Raw genomic sequence first — 18,170 nt, 5'->3', positions numbered from 1 at the left:
TCTGTCTTTTATATCAGCAATAGGTCTCATGTAATGGGCCATAGCAAGCAAGTAAAATGGCTGAAAATGTTTTACAGTTACCTGTCAGATGGATTAGCTCCCTGCTCTCCCTGCTTTGGCTCATGCTATGGCCAGTGCCTGTTGGTACTAGCAGGAAGGAGGTGGCAGCAGCATGTGGCTGCACAGACCCTGCCCTTTCAGCAGGACCTGGCTCAGCACTTTGCACTACTCACAAAGTCACACACACAGGATGCAACAGAGCTCTTTAATGACAGATGGCTACTGAAAGGAGCACTTCTGCTTTCCATCACTTGCAGGTTGCTGCTTGCCTCGATCCTGCAGCTGTGTTGTCACAAGTTGGATCAATTCAATGGAAAACTCATTATTTTCTGAAGTGTAATTTTTCCAGCAGATTGACCAGCTAGTTGCAGTCAGATGGGCACCAGGTCCAGCAGAGCACACGCTTACAGGTTGCAGGCAGGATCATCTTTTTTGCAGCAGCCAACTGTCGGATCTGTGAAGGTGAAAAGGAGGGATGCCATTGATTGATCGATTAGATGAGAGGCAATGGCCTCAGGTTGTACCAGGGAGGTTCAGGTTGGATATTAGGAATTGTTATTTTTCCCCTGAAAGAGTGGTGATGCGCTGGTGGTGGTGCAGTGGCACAGGCTGCCCATGGAAGTGGTGGGTTCATCGTTCCCAGAGGTGATCAAGAACCACGGTGGGGATGAGTTGCATGGTTGGACTGGATAATCTTTTTGAACCTTGATGATTCTATCGTTCTATATTTCTAAGGAAGTCCAGACTGCTGCTGCTGTATCCATGCAGCAAACAAGCCATACTGATTTTGGAAGGTACCATATTCTGTACCTCTGTGCCCAGATACATCTGCCACCTCCCTTCCAGTATGGGTACCTCTGAAATCCCAGCTAAGTTGGTTTAGGAAGAACTAGAGAAGAAAAATATTCAATTCAATTCTGTTCTATCTCACCCAATCCCATTCCTTTTTTTGCTGGAGAATCCAGCTCCTTGTGGGGCTGGTTGACTGGTGGAGCTGGTCCCTGAGGCTCGGACCTCACGGTTGGGTCAGGGGGACAGCTTCCCACAATCTTTCTGTGTGACTGCCTTGACTATAATGTCACTTATTGAGTCATTTATGACCTGGTGAATTTAACCTGGAGGAACAGGTCAGCCTTATTTGTGGCTGTGGCAGATGATGTACATAAAGAGAACCCCATCTTACATTAGTGTCTCTGAACTGCACGGGTAAGACTGGAACCCAGCAGAAAGGAAGGAAACACCTGTGCCACTGAGGTGGTCGATGCAGACTCCAGAGGTGCAAGCCCCAGAAATGCAAGGTACCACGTTCTAGATAAGTACCTTAGGCAGAAGAATGCTTCTTTTCTCTCTATACAATCAGTAAATTAATCGGTTTCTGGCATCGAGGGCTCCCTGCTCAGCTCCTCTAGGAAGTACCGGGACGAGCCACCCGGCTCCTCCGGCAGCGCTCCGAGCCCGGGACACGGAGATGTAGAGCCTCACCTCTTGCAGCCCTCCGTCCGACCCCGGGCAGCCTCCAGCCGCAGCCGGCCCCGAGCTCAAAGGAGTTAACCGGACTTTCTGCCGCTTCCCTCCCGCGCCTCCTCCGCCCTGCCATTACCTGCTCACGGCCGCTGCCGGAGAGGCGGCGCGGGGCGGGGGCAGCTCGGCGGCGGGCGGGCAAGGTGGCGGGCGGCGGGGCTTCCTGCGCCTGCCGGGGCCGCCCGCCCGGCGGGGCCGCGGTGCGAGGGGGCCGTGGGTGGGCGCGGGGCCGGGGCGCCGCCGGGGGAAGGCGGGCAGAGCGGGCGGGAGGGCGGGCGTGAGCGACGGAGCGCGGCCGGGATGCGGCATGGCTGTGGGCTCCGTGAAGATGCCGCCGCCGTGTGAGGGCGCGGAGCTGGCCCGCAGCTGGAGCCCCGGCGGAGGAGCCCACGAACCGCAGCCGGTGCAGCTGCGGCAGAAGCTGCGGGAGCTGCCGGCGCTGCTGCGGAGCGGGCTGACGCTGCGGAGGAAGAGCGCGGCCGCCGCCGGGCAGCGGGTGAGTGCGCGGGCAGCCCGCGGGCAGCGGCCAACGCGGCGGGGATCGGGCGGGCGGGGCGGCGCCCGGAGCCGGGCAGCGGGGGAGGCGGGCGGCACCCGGGGGGAGGTGCCCGCGGGGAGACCCTCGGGAGCATCCAGCAGCGCCGTGACAGGGACCGGCCGTGCCCCGCGCTCCGTGCTCGACCCTCCTCGTCCTCTCCGCGGGCACGCGTGGGGACGTGGGGCCGGAGCCGTGAAGTTCAGCGCGGCCTCGAGCTCTTGAAGCCGGAGCGAGAGGCTTCGCGGTGCCGTCCGCGTCTCTGACGGAGAGTGAGGCTGTGGGGCGGGGAACGCCGCAGGGAGCCCTGGTTTGACGCTCCGGGCTTAGGGATGGCTCACTGCACCACCTCAGCTCACCGGCTCGGTGGGTGCAGCGCCCTTACGATGAACGGCGTGGCCTCCACCACGAGAACCTCTCGCTCCTGCTTGGAGCTGTACGGGGGGGGCATTGCTGTCAAGTCTCAGAAGATTCACTGACAGGCCAAACCTCAGCCCCTCCATCCCACAGCCAAAATGAGGGGGCTGGCTTCATCTGTGCAGGGAATGGGGTGAATGGATGCCGTGTGGCTGCGATGTGCTGACCCACACCTCTGTGCTCAGTGTGTGGCTGTGCCCACATTGGTGTTGTGGTGCTCTACCCTCGTGAACACACACACAAGGGTGGTGGTGTGAAAGATAGCAGAGTGAATTTCAAGTGAAACTTTCTGCTTTGTTGTTGGAAGATATACACGCGAGGAAGATAAACAGGGCTAAGATAGCAGACAATCATGGCAGAATGGTTATTTGTGAGTAATGTTTTGATTCATAGCCCTCTTAGAGAGTAAGGTTCTTTCTGAAGTGAGTCTAACACACAGAATAAAGGCTGGTCGCTGAGGAGGTTATGATTTTTATTGCTCAAGTTAAATTGTAATCCACCTGGCAACTGCCCATCCAAGGCAGGGCTAAGAGGATTTAATCAGTTTTCAATGGCCGAGCCTCCTCTGCCATAGCAGGGTGTTTACGACAGGTATCCATCTTCTAGTGAAGATGAGATATTTTCTGTATTCTGAAATGAGTTTGATTTATTCCACCTCTAAAGTGCACTGCAGGAGCAGTGGGCTGAGCTGCCCACGAGGAGGCAAGGAGTATCTCAGGGCAGCAGTCTGGCTCGTTTGGAGTATGTCTAAACACAGCTTTGGTATAGATGATTGTTGGCACTTCAGAGACATGCTGTGCAAAGCAGGCTCAGGTCCATCATTGTGGTTGCTCTTCATTGCAACCAAAAGCACTTAAAAAGTGTAAAAAGGGTGGATGTGGCACCTGGGGACTTGGCTCCATGGGCTTGGTGGTGATTCCAGAGATCTTTTCCAACCCTAATAATTCTACGATGCTACTATGAGCACTTACTCTGTAAATACTTGGAGTAGGCGAGTTTACGCCCTGGTGAGAAGGCAGGGTGGTTCCTGGGTCACACAGTTCCTTGATCGTCCTTGCTGAAGCCTTGGTCTTATTTCTTGTTTCTTGACAGCTGAAGCCCATATGAACAGATGTGCTGTGTTTTGCAGAGGCAGAGAATAAGATTTAGTGCTTTTGTCATCTGTGGTCCTGCCTCATGGTGGTCCCCTGTGGTTTGTCTTGCAGAGTTATTCTTAACCTGTCCATCCAGGGAGGGAGATGGCCAAAGGGAGGACAGTGGGGCTATGAGCCAGTTGGGAGCCAAGCCAGCAGCTCTAGGGCCAATGGGCGATGCTGTGTGGAGATGCCATGCAGGACTTCCTGGCAGTGACTTAGCGCTACATGAGGAGGGGACTGTCTGCCCTGCCACCTCCTGGTCTACAGGGCTCTGCCTTTCCCCAGGATACAGTTAGAATTCCTGCAGGTGTCTGCTGAGGTGTCCTAGGATATACTTTTAAACCTGACTATCGCATTGATAGTGACTAGCTATTATCAATTAGCTATTATCAATTAGCTAAGCTTTAAAATAAGGCTGAGGAAAGGTTGGTTAAAACAAACGTGAAATAAAGATCTCCCAGTTTCAGCTCAACGATGCATTTCAGGTGAATCCAAATTCAATGTTTGCTGCCATTTGCTTAGGAAATCACCATTTCCCCCTCCTTCAAAAGTGCAGCCTGAACTTAGTCTCCACTGACTTTTCCTTTGTGCTTTTTTGCTTGTTCAAACACTGAGCTGGGAGCTTTATTTGCCCAGCTGCTTTCACCAGGAATGTCGCTCACGGAGGTGTGCTGTTTTCAAGTAAGTGCTGACCAGCTGAAATTCCAGTTTGTTTAATTTCCTAGCAAAAATATGATGACCCCTGAGCGGGGGGGGGGGGGGCAGCCTCTGGTGCTGACTTGCTGAGGTACCGCCTGCGGTGCAGTTTGCTTCCTCATCTATAAAACAAGGATAATCTGTATGCATGCGTGTTTGGAGGGTATGGATAATAAAATATAATGGAAGTGTTAAGGGTGCTATAATTATTTTAAGGATGCACTTCACTGCGTGCTGTTTGAATACTTCCTGTGGTGCTGGGGGTAGGAAAGCATTGAGTGGTATACGAAAAATGGAATAAATTCAGCAAACCAGCATTCTCTCTGTTCAGTGAGCCCAAATACCAGGATACCAGTGGGCATTTTGGCTTTCTGTGTAAGGATACAGCTGATTTTAATACACGTGAAGAACACAGAGGTGCAAAAGCACCTTGTAGGAGGATTACAGCAGCCACCCTGTTTGCACTTTCCTGTTTGGTGGGCCTGGGTAAATAGCAATACCCTGCACTACTCCCATCATTTAGATAAAACTAATTCCTCTGCTGGGCGGCCCAAAGCTTTTTTAGAGCTCCTGAACTTTGAACTGGATGTTGGCGTTGTCCCTGACAGTGGATTTCCTTCTGTTTGGTCTAAGGGCAGGTCTAGCACAGATGTCTGCGGTGGCTGTGGAGGTTTGGCTGCAGTGAGCTGAGCGAGGGATGGGCTCTATTCCTCTTCCTCTGCTTGGTGCTTTGTTCCTGCCAGATAAAACAGCAGAAAATGACCCAGTCTTTTGCTGTGCTGGTTTTATTTTATGTTATTTTTATTTTTGCCTTTAGGCGGGTGGGTGGATTTAGCTTGGTTCCTCGGTGGGACCCTTATGCATGTCGCAGCCCACTAGGGCTCATGCAGGAGCAAAGGAGGGGATGCATTTTGTTGGCTCAGTGTGCCTTGTGCAGCTGTTCCCCCTATGCATGCTTTCTCACAACCTTTGCAGAGTAGGAGCCTTCTGTTTTTCCAGTTTACCTCCTTGAATCTTGCGTTAGGTATAGTCAGCAGGCAGGAGTATTTAAGCTACTAACTGGTTTTGCTGTCCTCTCTGGATACAGTGTTAAGCGAGTGTAGTTGTTGCTCTTTGTCACAATAGTGCAGTTGGAAAATGTTTTACATATCACAGAGCTGCTTGGATACTCTGTCTCTCTTATATTACTGACATGTATAAATCTTCACCATTGGCCAGGCCTTTTGCCTTGCTTGGCTGATGAGATACCATGACTGTCTTCTCTTCTGAGATCCTGTAGTGACTTTTGTGAGGTTCCCAGTGGTCTTCTGCTGGGTAAATATTTTCAGGTGCTCTTACACCAAGAAAACCTGTCTCAGTTTGGGTCCTGCGTGTAAATCAGCATGTTAACTGACGGAAAGGTTACAGGTTGAAAATAGATCAAGGAGTTAGGATATGGAGGTTGGGAGTTTACATGAGTTCAGAGGAGACTGGGGAAATTCATAAAGGGGAAATTTATTGAACATAGATAATCCTCATCAGGCTTGGAAAGTTCCCGAGCTGAAAATAATTGGAGGGTTGGAGGGTATTAGAGAGATCTGTCATATATTCTGGCACTGGCAGCTGTTGTGCTATTGCAGAGAACTCTTCTTTGGCAGGGAGAAAAGTCAAATTATATGCAATCTGTTTTAATTAAATGAAGCATCCTAACCCCTCTTAGCCTACATTTGGGTAAATTTTTATCCATCTCTCATAAGAAGCTTTCAGTTGCTTACCTCATTCAAGTTACTTTCCTCGAGTTAGTTCATGCCAGGATTGGAGAAGCCATAGTGTTGTAAATGAGGTTTCTCCAGGACACTAGAAATTCCCTGCTGGAAATAGTCAGAATGTCCCATACTTCTTTTCATGGTTACCATATATTGGTGGTTCATAGATACGTTTTGATTGAGCCAAGCATATAGGTCTGCCTCATACTCAGTTAATATTCCACCCACAACTGACATTTATAGCAGTCCATATTCTTCTTCTTTGAAGCTCCTCATCTTGTTATTGCTGGAGTGACCTTGTATCTCAGGCTGCTGCTTTACATCCTTCTCCTTATATTCCAGTCTTCAGAGTCTCCTTCTATTCCAGTCCTCAGAGTCACCTCATCTTCCAGTCTGCCATTTTGTTTTCATTTATTTCAGCAACATCTCGTGTTTCGCATCGTCAACACATTTCACTAGCACATTTATTCTTGTTTGATGGGTGTTAATGAGAGAGTTGAAAAAAAAAATGAGGAGAACAATTACTCTGGTACCTATATTTGTCTATACTATAGAGGATTTACCTTTGGAGTTTTTCCTGTATTAAAAGGATGTGGTGTTGTCGTGCGTGTGCACTATATGGATTGAAATCAGGGCACAGGAAGGCTGGATTGGCTCAGTGAATTGAAAGTTTTACTTGTCACAGCTATTATCAAAGTGGGCTGATTGATATTGGTGGCATTTTACTTTAAAGCCTGCCATTGGGGTTCTACTTAGTAAGTTAATACCCTGATCATTTTGGCAGTTATTATGGGACTAAAAATAGACTTGGTAAGTAGTCCTGAATTTTTCCTATTGTAATCAGGCTTATTATGTATTCCTGCTAAATGTATCTGATTAAGATAATTGTCTTTAACAGTATCCTTTAGCTTGTCAGGGCTGTGACTGGTGACACATGAAAAGTTGAGTAATGAGTAAAATAGCTTAGCGACAGTGACCATGGTAGCTGACGGGGAATTGCAGTGTCTCTTGTGTTTTTTTGCATAATAATTTGTTTCATAGTCAGTGTTCAGTGAATTACTAAGTTGAGAATACTTCTTAATTAGCCCATGTGTTATGACATCTGAGGAATTATGCCTGCGTTTGATTAACTACAGCTGAATGAGACCTAAGGCAAACCCACCCCTCTGCCCCTCCAAGTGACTCAGGAAGCAATGCAGAACCCTCAGTTGTTGTTGTGCTCGAGGCTGGGGTTAGCCTGCTTGCCAAATGGTGCTTGCTGCCTATAGCTACTCTAGTACTGTAGGAGCAGCTGGTAGTGCCTGGGCTGGCATCTGCACTGCTTTCTGGTGCCCCTGCGTAGGTGCAGGTGCTGTTGTCTGTGCACAGGGAATAGGTGCCATCGTGTGGCTTCCATTCATGGGAGATGTGCAACATTTCTTCTTGTTGCAGAAAATGCATGCTTGTGCTCCAGGCTATGGGGTAGGTTCTGAATTTCCTTTTCTGTTTTGTTTTGGCTGGAACATATCCTGATAAATCTCTCCCTCACCCATAATCAACTGCTAGAAAACATGGCCTTACCTTTAACCCCTGTGCCTTGCTGCAAATTCAGCTCAAGCTGAAAACACCTTGAGTAGATTTTACCCATTTTAAAAGTGCTTTAAGTGTTGCTTTTTGTGTATTTCTGTATTAAGAATAGAATCATCAGTTAGAAACTGTTTAAAATGTGAAAATCCTGCATGTTTTTGTTTTTCTGGCTTAACGAGGCTATTCCTACTTTCACTTTTGGTTCTGCTTCTGTTTCTGTAGGACATGGCATTGGGTGGGTGCTGTGGTGTGTGGCTTAGAAATCCATCAAGGAAATCTATGTATCAAATAAGATCAGCTCCACTGAAGTTAAAAGGAATGTATTTAAATACTTGCAAACGTATGCACCTTGAGGAGAAGGCTTGATTTACTTGTGAGCTGATGGCGTTTCCTTAGTCAGAACTAAACAATTCACTTTGCACAGTGGTATTCTTTAATTTCCTCCGTTGCAAACCTGCATTATTGGTTAATTCACACTAGATTTCCCAGATGCTGAGATGAATGAACAGGCACAGCGCTGTACAATTATGACAAACCTTGTTAAGGTTTGTATTCAACTGCTGTTACTCGTATAGCCCCAGTGGTTTGAATGCCTTTCTGTACTGAGAGGAAATAACAAAACAAGCTGTCCATTTTTATGCTAATGAAAATGCTGAAAATAAGAGGTGATAGATTTTTAAAAGGAACAAAGATAGGAAAGCAGAATATGGCACCTTTTTAACATAACTCATGGAAAGCCATTGCAATAGGACAGACGTTTTATCTTTAATATATAATTAAAGTAATATTTCACATACTGGAAAAGAAGTTGTTAGTTATTTATGGAAACTGTGGTCCTTAGACTTAAGATTACGTATCTTTAAAATGGTTTATGTTTTGCTTTTGTGTTCATTACATGTTTCTCTGGGAGAACTAGGTTTAAACCCGGCCACTAAAAGGTGGAATATTTACCTCTGCAGAGTTATTGCACCTGGCAGCCCAATAAACAGACATTGCCTATGGGGCTGTATCTGAAATGCTCAAGTCTATCCATGGCTTCTGACACAGCCTCAGGTGGTGTGGCAGCCATGTATGAGACAGTGGGTTCACTGGCTCAGCTGAATGCCTTAAGATCCTAGAGATGTCTCTCCATATCTATGCATTGGGTACCTGAGACAACAGACTCTGTGGGTCTGTTCACGTGGCGGTCTCCTGGTGATGTGAGACATCTTGATCCTGAATTAGAGGGCTGGGCAATCACTAACCACATGAAGGTTAACAAGAGTAAGTGCTGAATTCTGCACCTGGGACAGGCAACCCTTCTTATGCATACAGACTGGGGGATGAGAGACAGGATAGCAGCCCCATAGAAAGAGATCTGGGCGTTCTGCCTGATGGCAAGTGGAACATGAGCCAGCAGTGTGCCCTGGCAGCCCAAAGGGCCAACTGTAAGTGGGGTGCACCAGGCCCAGCACTGCCACCTGGTGAGGGGAGGGGTTGTCCCACTCTGCTCTTTGCTGTGCGGCCTCATGTCCAGCAATGGGTGCAGTTAGGGTGCCACGATGTAGGAAGGACATAAAGCTATTAGAGGGTCTAAAGGGGGCTATGGAGATGGTGAAGGGTCTGGAGGGCCAGATGTATGAAGAGGGGCTCTTACATCATAGGGGTTTGCATTCATGTTTGGATAATGAGCCTTAGCACTGGTCAAGGCTCAGTTTGGAGCTGCAGCACACCACAGAAAACAGGATGCCTTCTAACCTCGGTCAGTGTGAGTGCCCTGCTCTGTAGCCCCCATAGCAGGTCATACACACAACTGCTCTGCTGAAGGTGACTGGCTGCAATTCTTTGTGCACAAATTCAGAAATCTCTCTTTCCCTCATTCTTGCACATCTTTTGGGGTCCATGTGTATGGATCAATTTCAGTGGAGTGTTTCATGTTTTTAGTATTGGCTGCATAGGTAATATATATGTGACGCCTTTTGATTTAAACTTTTCCATTGCAGCTATGTTTTTCACAAGAGCTTAAGGATAAAAATGAAGTCACTGAGGGTCTCAAGTTGAAAGCCGTGGGGGCAGGTTTTGAATATTTTCCTCTTTAAGCTCCCAGTGAAAAGGGCAATGCTTATTCATAATTGTCACAGTATCTTTTATCTCGGTTAACTTGTGGTTTGACTTGGGTTAGTCTGACCTTCAAAATGACCTATTTATGGCTATTGTATTAAGCTAGGGCCAATGATTAATGTTAAAATTCTACAGTATAATTTCTGATTTGATGAATTCCTCTTCACAGAATGTTGTCCTGGAGAGAAGACGGCTGAAAAAGTCAGTGTAGTTTCTGCAGTGTGAAAATATTCTGCTAACTTATGAGAAAACCTTCAGTGTATATAAATACGTCCCAGCTGAGCTGTATTCACAGCTCTAGAGGAGAGGCAGTCCTGTTTTGAGAGTGCTCTTTGACTTCCTTTGATCAAAGGGAGCTGCCTTTCTGTCCTTGCTCATAGCAAAGCCCACACTTCACTGAGAGACATGGGCTGGAGAAGTAAGAAAACAAATATTTCAGAGGCCAGTGGTCTTGTTGCTTCATTATAGAATCAGTTCTGTCAATGTGTGCTCTTCATTTGCTGGTAGCTCTTCTTGCTGCTGGTCCTTGTAAGCATCTTTGCGGGTTGCTTGTCAGTATCATTACTGAGACCACGGAACAAGCAGCACCAAGGACAAAGGTGGTGGTTTCCTGCAAAGATGCCACTGTCCAAAGGTGTACATGGCAAATCAGGCCCTTGCAGTGGATGGATTATAGTCTGCAGATTGGTGCTGAGGAGCAGTCAAACAGTGGAAGTACTGCATTTTTTGAATTAAAAACAAACAACAGAAAATTGAGGTCCAGACCACTTGTGAGCCTCAATAATTTATTATGTATCTCTGTGGGAGGATAGGGAAAGAGAGCAGGTGGTTGAGTTTTACTTGTTTATTTTTTTGAAGATGATAAGCATTTAATTGTGCTTTTCTGGCCAAGTTCTGGCATAGATAGTTACTAAATGATTCTAAAACACTTTGTGATTTCAGTTGGATGTGGTAGTCACTTACTGTCATGGAATACTACTGTATGCTGTTAAGCAGATGCTCCATTTCGTCTCATAGGTGAATGCACTTCACTGATGCATAAATTGATTTTTTTAAATACGGAAAGTAGGGGAGAAAAACAACGTGCATGCATGGCTGGCTATGCAACATGCAGAGCTGTTGTTTGTGTACTGGCTCACTGAAGGAATGAGCAAGAGAAATCTGTTAGATCTGATCTGGATCCCTGTTTGTGCACAGCCCAGTGTTTGGTTGCAGTAAGTCATTTCTGCATCGCCCGAAGCCCTTGTCAGTGACAGCAAATCTGGGCAGTCTGTTGCTGAATCTGTCCTCTGGGACGAACCAAGGTTCACAGTGTTTGTGAAGGAAGGCCAAGTGCATGGGAGATGCCAGTCCAAAGTGAACAAAAGCAGAGTCCAGCAGTTAGCTGCCAAAGTATGAAGGTGTGGGCATAGCATACCCCATGCTTCCCAGTATGTTTCAGCTCTATCCTGCTAGATGTATTAGAAGAACTTAGAAAATGTAAGCAGAGTTTGACTTCTTTTCACAGAGAATGAAATAATCAGCTCCAGAAATGGAACTCGGATACTTTGAAAAACTTACAGCATACATGCCTTTGTAAAGATGTTTCTTTCATCTCAAAGACTGTTTGCAGGTGATGAAAAGACCTGCTCTCTTTCTAACTCGGTATCCACTGAGTGGGTAGAACTGGTCAGCCTGTTAGAACATAGCCATTTGTAAACGTTATCTTCAGCAGCAATTACTGGAACAAAGCACATAAAATGCATAAATAATAGTGGCAGTTAAATGAGTACATCTATTTATATTTTTATTATTGCATTCAAGGATGTGAAGGAAAACATTCAGCAGATATTTAATTTCTCGTTTTATCTCGTTAAACAGACAGTGCCCAAACAAATGAGTTTCAGATTTGTTTTACCAAAGCTATTTATCTAATTATGGCTTTTACTGCCCTTGAATGAATGGTTGCAAATCAATAGGTCTCTTAGGTTGCCAGGACATGCATTAGGACTGGTGAGCCTCCAAACTCAATAGCAGCAGTGTGATGCTCTTGGTTTTTTTCTTTTCATTGATATATCTGTTTTCAGTTAATACAACGTGTGAATAAACTGAGGATTTATCTGAAATCCTGCTCAAAAAGTCCCAATGAGTTGGGATTTGCATTTGTAATTCAATGTGGCAGTGGACATTTGCATTATACTGATAGAAGCTTTATGTAAAAAAACAAAAAAACTAAAAAATAATAGTTTTTTTCAAAGGAAGCTAGTGCAGGTAGAAAACGTTGTAGTGGATCAACATGTTAGTTCATCTAGTTGTACGTCCATAAATTTTAAGGTTAATTTAACAGGTAAAGATAACTGCAAATAAAAGTTTCCTACTCTTCCAAGAATAACTGATCGCACTGGGCAAATGCTATATAATCTGCCTTATTATTTTTTTAATAAGGTCTTTTTCTAGATTTAATTGCTGGACGTACCTTATATTCTCTGATGCTTACAGGTAGTTCCAGCAATTCATGCTATTCATACAGAAATCCGGCCTTTAAATGAACCTGTCTGGTATTTTGGCTTCAGGCTCATGTTGAAACTCGCAGTTATGGAGCTTGTATGATGTTTGATGATAGTGACATTACAGTGGAAGGAACAGGGTTTTCTTTTCCTGTGTTTATGCAAACGTTTATTTTTGATCAGTTTCAAATATTCCACCTTTCATTTCAGTGACCGTTTTGTTCATTTAGCTTGGGAAACTCCTGTCTTCTGTACAATCTGTTGTTAGGTATTCTTTTTTAGGGGAGTCTTTTAAAGCAGTAAGTCCCATTCTTTCTACATGGCTCTCTCCATCTGAAGAAAGCCCCCTTTTCAGGGTAGTTTTTGTTACCTAGCGTATTGGAAATGCTGAGTGACAGCTTGAACCAGTACTGAGCACCTTGTAGGAAGGCAGGGCCAACCCAGGGAAGCTCAGTGCATTCCGTGCACCTGAGTGACTGGAAAATCTGGAGCCAGGATCCACCCCTTCCCAGGCCCCATTTAAGGGTTGGCAGTGGAGGTGAGGGTATCTCATCTGGACACCTTCACCAACCTGAGGACCTTACAGGCCTTCTGAAGGTAAACAGCTTCTTTATTTCCGTGCCCATTGCTGTTGTGTTTGAGCAGTTCCTTGCTTGCTGTGGCCTGGGTTCTTGCTGCTCTGCTGTCACTGTTGGCACTTTCCATTGTGTTACACCTAGTTTTGAACTTTGTCTGCTGTGTCAGTGTCCATTTGAGCTCGTAATGGCTTGTGCTGAATGCTAAGTGGAACTACACTATTGAGTTATACACATCGTGCACTTTCCTTCCTCTCTCCATGTATGCTTTTCATCTAAACTGTTCGCTATCTTTTTAGAGCTTTTGGTGGCATAGATTAGTCTTTGCAGATCCTTAGGTTTTCACAGGTGTTCACGTTGCTTTCTTTATGTTAGAAGAGTTGTTTTTAAACCAGATGTGATGTCAGCATTCAGCTCCTTCTGCTGGTTATTGCTTTGTATTTCAAACTGAAGATTATTTAACATGGAGCTATCCACGCACACCTTGACTAGATCCATCTGAACTTACTTATAGACTTCTGATTGTGACTGACCAAAATAATATAAGCAAAACTCACTTATCATGCTACTGTGTTTTATTAAACAGCATTCAGCTGAAGATGTAACACTGGGGCATCTTTGTATTTTTTTATTCAGAAGGAAAACAGACTGCTTAATCTTGTTCTTATCCTTCATTAGTTTGCTATTGCTTGACCAATTACAATACTTTGTCTCGCCAGAAAAGCCTGCTGTTGTTTCTTCAAGGGAATGTTACATGCTAAGATGAACCTACTATCTCTATATAGCGATGAAGGATTGCAGTATAGATGATCTCTGAACATGCAAGAAAGCCAGCTAATTTCATGCCAGTCTTTACCAATATACTGTGTCAAAGATTCTGTTCTTCTTGTAAGCAAAAAACAGAAAACAACCCCCTACTCAGCCCATTCCTTCCACCCCCCATTAAGAGTGGTCATGGGTGGTGAAACTCCTATGAAATGTGTGCAACTGTTTGGAAGACACTGTGAAGACCAGCAACTTTGTCAAATAATCATTGAGCAATATCCTACAAGTGCATGTTTTGGCTCTGCTAACATCAGTATTTTCTTTAAGAGCTGCAGTGAGGGAGTAGAGAGTATGCTTATTAAGAAGTAGCTGCCCATCTAATAAATAAAGAATGAATGGGGAGAAGAGGAAGAAAAGTGTTTTGTTCTTTGTTTTTCATCTTATTTGACAACTCTGAGGCAAAACTTGTTTTGAGCATAGCTATCTAACTGAAATCAGTGACAAAGACATCTGAAGAACACTGCGTTACAGACTGTTCTCTAAACTTGTAAAATTCTTTAGTAAGATTGTAGGTTTGAAGTCTTTCATTAGTGGACTGTTGCATTTAAGCACAAAGCAGAGCTAATAGAGCTATACTGCTATCAAATAAAAGCCCTGCCCTTAGTAAAATTATGCTCTTTAAAAACCCATTTATTGTGATTGTAGAAAATGTTGCTAATTAGCAGCAAAATGTGTTACAGGAAAGTTTAAGGCGAGAGGTTGGGTGTGGATGAAGAAACATTCTTCCATTCTGTAAATAAAATTAATTTTGGAGAAGCTGCCCAGAGGCAGTAATGATTACTCTTCATAAACCTGAGGCAAAAACCACCTCATGGCTCTGAAGAGCTAAGGGTAAGGTTTATGAGACTTCCAAAACTAGAGATTTATTGTTATTTTCTAATTATTTATCTTGAATTAAGGATAAAAACCAGACTGGCTCTTTGTCCATTGCTGTAGCAGTTTCTGGTGTTATCTGACTTTCAGGAACAAAGCTAAATACTGAGGGCTTGCGAGTCATTTTCTCTTCAGCCTGTGCCAACTAACTCCAGCTTCAGTATGTGTACACTTCTTTCTATGTAACGTGACTTTTTCCCTCCCAAGTTAGTCACTGTTATCACTTGGCACAAGCGTAGCAGTTCAAAACATCAACAAGGATAAGGCATGTGAAAAACATGCAATTGGGCCTCCCATGTAATCTTCCAAACCCCAGAACCCTCCTGTTACTTTGCTGCTGATGAACCCACCTGATCTTTTGATTGTATCTTGTTTGATGGAGCAAGGATGTGAATTCCAAAGCAAAAGTTTGCTTGGTGTCTGAGATCCTCTGCAGCTGCCTTCTCCGGTGCTTTGAAAAAGCTGACAAAACATACTAGATTTAGCAAAGCAGATTCAAACCCAAGTCACACCAGACAGGTATTAGTCTTGTCTTTTAAGAATAGGGTGAAAGGGAGAATGTCCTGATGAGGTGCTCCTTGCATGAGGATGATGGTAACATCTGCTCTGTAGGGTTAAACCATATGCTTCCCAGATATAACTATTCTTCATCCCTGTTCTCTTCATTCTTTATATGTCTCCACATCAGAATTGTCTGTGTGTGTACTCAAATATCAAAGAGGTGCTTAAACTGTTTCGCTAGTTTCATTTAATAATTGAATGGTGACTAAAAAGATACACTGTTGGCATGCATCAATCTGGTGAAGACCATGTTTTTGATACTTTCTGTCTTGAAATGATTGTAGTTTCTTTTTTAACTTGTCTTTAACTTCTCTTCTTGACTTTTCTTTAACTTCTCAGTGTGGGTGGGCTGGTAACCAGGATACAGTGGGCAACTGGAGGGAGGATAACAGCATACTGAAGTGATCAGTGTTGCAAGTGTTGGCTATGATGCAGATTACTAAACATGAGGAAGGTCAATTCTTGTTGCCTCAACACCTACAAAACGTGGTCAGTCTTTAGCTCAGACTTTAATTTCCAGTGGACGGTGCATCTTTTTAGGGATCTTACAGTTTTAAGATTCTGATTTGTTTCTCTATACAACTATCTGTAAGGGGATTGAAGTGAGGAAGGCATCAGTCTCTTCTCTCCGATGGCAAGTGATAAGATGTGAGGAAATGGTTTTAAGTTGTGATAGAGTTTAGAGTAGGTATCAGGAAGAATTTGTTCTTAGGGAGAGTAGTCATGCACTGGAACGGGCTGTTCAGGGAAGTGGTGGAGTCTTCATACTCGGAAGTAATTAAGAGACAGGTGGATATGGCACAGGAAAGTGGTTTAGTGGTGAGACTTAGAAGGTCAGGTTGATGGCTGGACTTGACTATCTTAAGGTTCATTTCCAGTGTAGATGATACCATAATTCTCTGACTCAGTCTGGTGAATCTGAAGAAGGTGGCTCAGTTTGGAGTTGCCACTTCATGTGCATAGGGGGCTCCTGAAAGCAACTGTGATGAGTGTGGTAGAGCATGGAGGTTGCGGGACTAAGTAGCACAGGGAATGATTGAGCTGCTGCTTAGTCTGGTGGTCAGAAGCTGTTCGGATATGCCTTTCCTTGCACTGTCTGCCAGGGCTGTCTGTCCTCAGGTTGTGGAAATGTGACCCTGTAGAAAAGCATTGATGTGTGCATTCTTTCCTCTGATAGGAACACTACGTACGTGTTTTTTAATGCTAATTTAGAGTGTAGTAGGTTTTTTTTCCTTTTTTTTTTTTTTTTTTTTTTTCCCCCCATATGCATTGGAATATGGGAATAAGATTGACTGGGACATACATGTCATATGGTGGAACTTCTGTTGGGATGCAGAACTAGATAATAGTTGCAAATGCAGCTAAAGGTTAATTAATTCAGATCATTTAATCAGATTTAAAGATAGAAACATCTTATAATCCACTGACTTTCAAACGGTTTCTTTCCTCATTAAGAATCAGAATCTTTCTTGTAAGGGGAAAACTAAGGTGCCTTTATATATGTTTAAAGGATTCCTTTTATATATATATATATATATGTATGTATGTATATGTATGTATGTGTATATATGTATGTGAACCAGAGAGAGAGAAACTCTGCTCATAACAGGTCTTGTTTTGCCAGAGATGTTGTAGGAGCTGGGAAATCATCAGGTTTAATAACCTAATGTGGAAAAAAAGACTGCTGTGGGACCAGTTGAAGGAAGATCTACATTATTTGTTTATTTTGGAGTTAGGCTTTGTGAAGTATATATTGTCTCCTGAATGGATCTAGTGCAATACAGTTGAATACTTCCTTTTCTTTGAGTGGGACTTCACTACAAAAGGCATTAATTTCAAAAGAGTAGCTTATTGAATTCTGTGACTTTTTTAGCTTGGTTGAACACCTGTGTTCTATAAACCGAATATGAGGTGCGGGAGCACCTGTACAAGCCTTGTCTGATCTTGCCCATGATGTGTAGGAAGTAAACAGTCAATGAAGTGAGCTCTTACAGTGCTTCCCTGAAAAAGCCTTATAAGGTATGTAACCCTCATATTTTCAAATGTCTCTTGGAGTGAGGTCTTGCCCTTCAAAAGTGTGCACTTTTATATTCCAAATCTGGAATATACAGTGGGTGTGGTGAGAAGTCCAGCCAAGATTTTCAGTATGCTCCTTGATCTTCAAACTGGTAGGGGGCCTGGTGCTATGGTGATATAAGAGAAAGGTTCTCTTCTTCTCCAGCTTTTTGAGCCTTCATCTCTGTCAGCATCACGAGGCAGCAGTCAGAGTTGATGGTTTGTCCAGGTTCCAGGAAATCCAGAAGCATTGCTCCTTTCCTATTGCAGAAGATGGTGCACATCACTTTACCTGAACTTCTTCATTGATGGGAATTTGCATGTTGCCACTCTGTAGACTGATGTTCTGACTTTAGCTCATAGTGGTGACAACCTGTCTCATCACCAGTAATAATCTGACCCAGGAAACCATCACCTTCTGCCTCATCTTGGTTCAGTATGTCCTGACAGTCTTGCAGACAGTGTTCTTTCTGCTCCTGTGGGAGACTCACCTGGAGCAAACTGCACTATTCCAGATTTGACACAGTTGTTTCCAATACATTGGAACTGATATTTGGCTTCTTACATTCTGGTCTTAATCTACCAACTTGTGTGGATGAGCTAATCGAGATGCTTGTCTTTTCGTGGTCTGACAGCTGTGCATGGCTTTCTGGAATATGGGTTGCCTTTCATATTGCTATCACCACTGCTGAAATGCACCACCTATCGCCTCGCTCTGCTCACATCCACTAATTGGTCACAATAAATGTTCAGTGAGCATCTATGAATGTCAATAGGTGCTTTTTTCTCTGTGGAAGAGTTCAGTTCTGTGCTGTTGTGTCTTATCTGTTTCCATGTTAGACAAGAATTTTATCAGACTGCTTCTCTGCTACCATCTGTTGTATGGCAACAAAATGTAACCAAATATTAGGGGGAATGTTCAACCTCTTCTGCCATAACACCAATATCCTCCTCTGATGTTGTGGGCCAACATAATGAACTAGGAGGCATTACTTTTGGAGCAGTACTTGTATAAGCTG

General features: G+C 44.4%; 1 protein-coding gene and 1 long non-coding RNA gene across 7 annotated transcripts in view; one reads left to right on the top strand and one right to left on the bottom strand.

The window, feature by feature from the left end:
• Positions 1-246: 246 nt before the first annotated feature.
• On the bottom strand, positions 247-1,740 carry LOC107309177. Its single transcript, XR_001553103.2, has 2 exons — positions 1,543-1,740; positions 247-514 (listed from the first exon to the last, which is right to left on the bottom strand). It is a non-coding gene; the product is annotated as an uncharacterized LOC107309177 (long non-coding RNA).
• A 112-nt stretch (positions 1,741-1,852) lies between these two features.
• Positions 1,853-18,170, top strand: part of RAPGEF5 (Rap guanine nucleotide exchange factor 5) — a 142,728-nt gene continuing 126,410 nt past the window's right edge. For 4 of the 6 annotated variants that reach the window (XM_015853736.1, XM_015853742.2, XM_015853741.2 and 1 more), the window contains exon 1: positions 7,344-7,571. In XM_015853736.1, coding sequence (XP_015709222.1) covers positions 7,359-7,571 — 213 coding nt within the window. In that variant the 5' untranslated portion in view covers positions 7,344-7,358. Of the gene's footprint in view, positions 2,078-7,343; positions 7,572-18,170 lie in introns of those variants that run through there. The other 2 variants (XM_015853739.2, XM_015853738.2) reach the window with 1 other exon arrangement.

This window comes from Coturnix japonica, chromosome 2 (genome assembly GCF_001577835.2).
Source record: "Coturnix japonica isolate 7356 chromosome 2, Coturnix japonica 2.1, whole genome shotgun sequence".
Classification (NCBI taxonomy): Eukaryota; Metazoa; Chordata; class Aves; order Galliformes; family Phasianidae; genus Coturnix; species Coturnix japonica.
The sequence above is the reverse complement of the archived record's forward strand: the minus strand, read 5'-3'. Positions and strand labels throughout refer to the sequence as shown.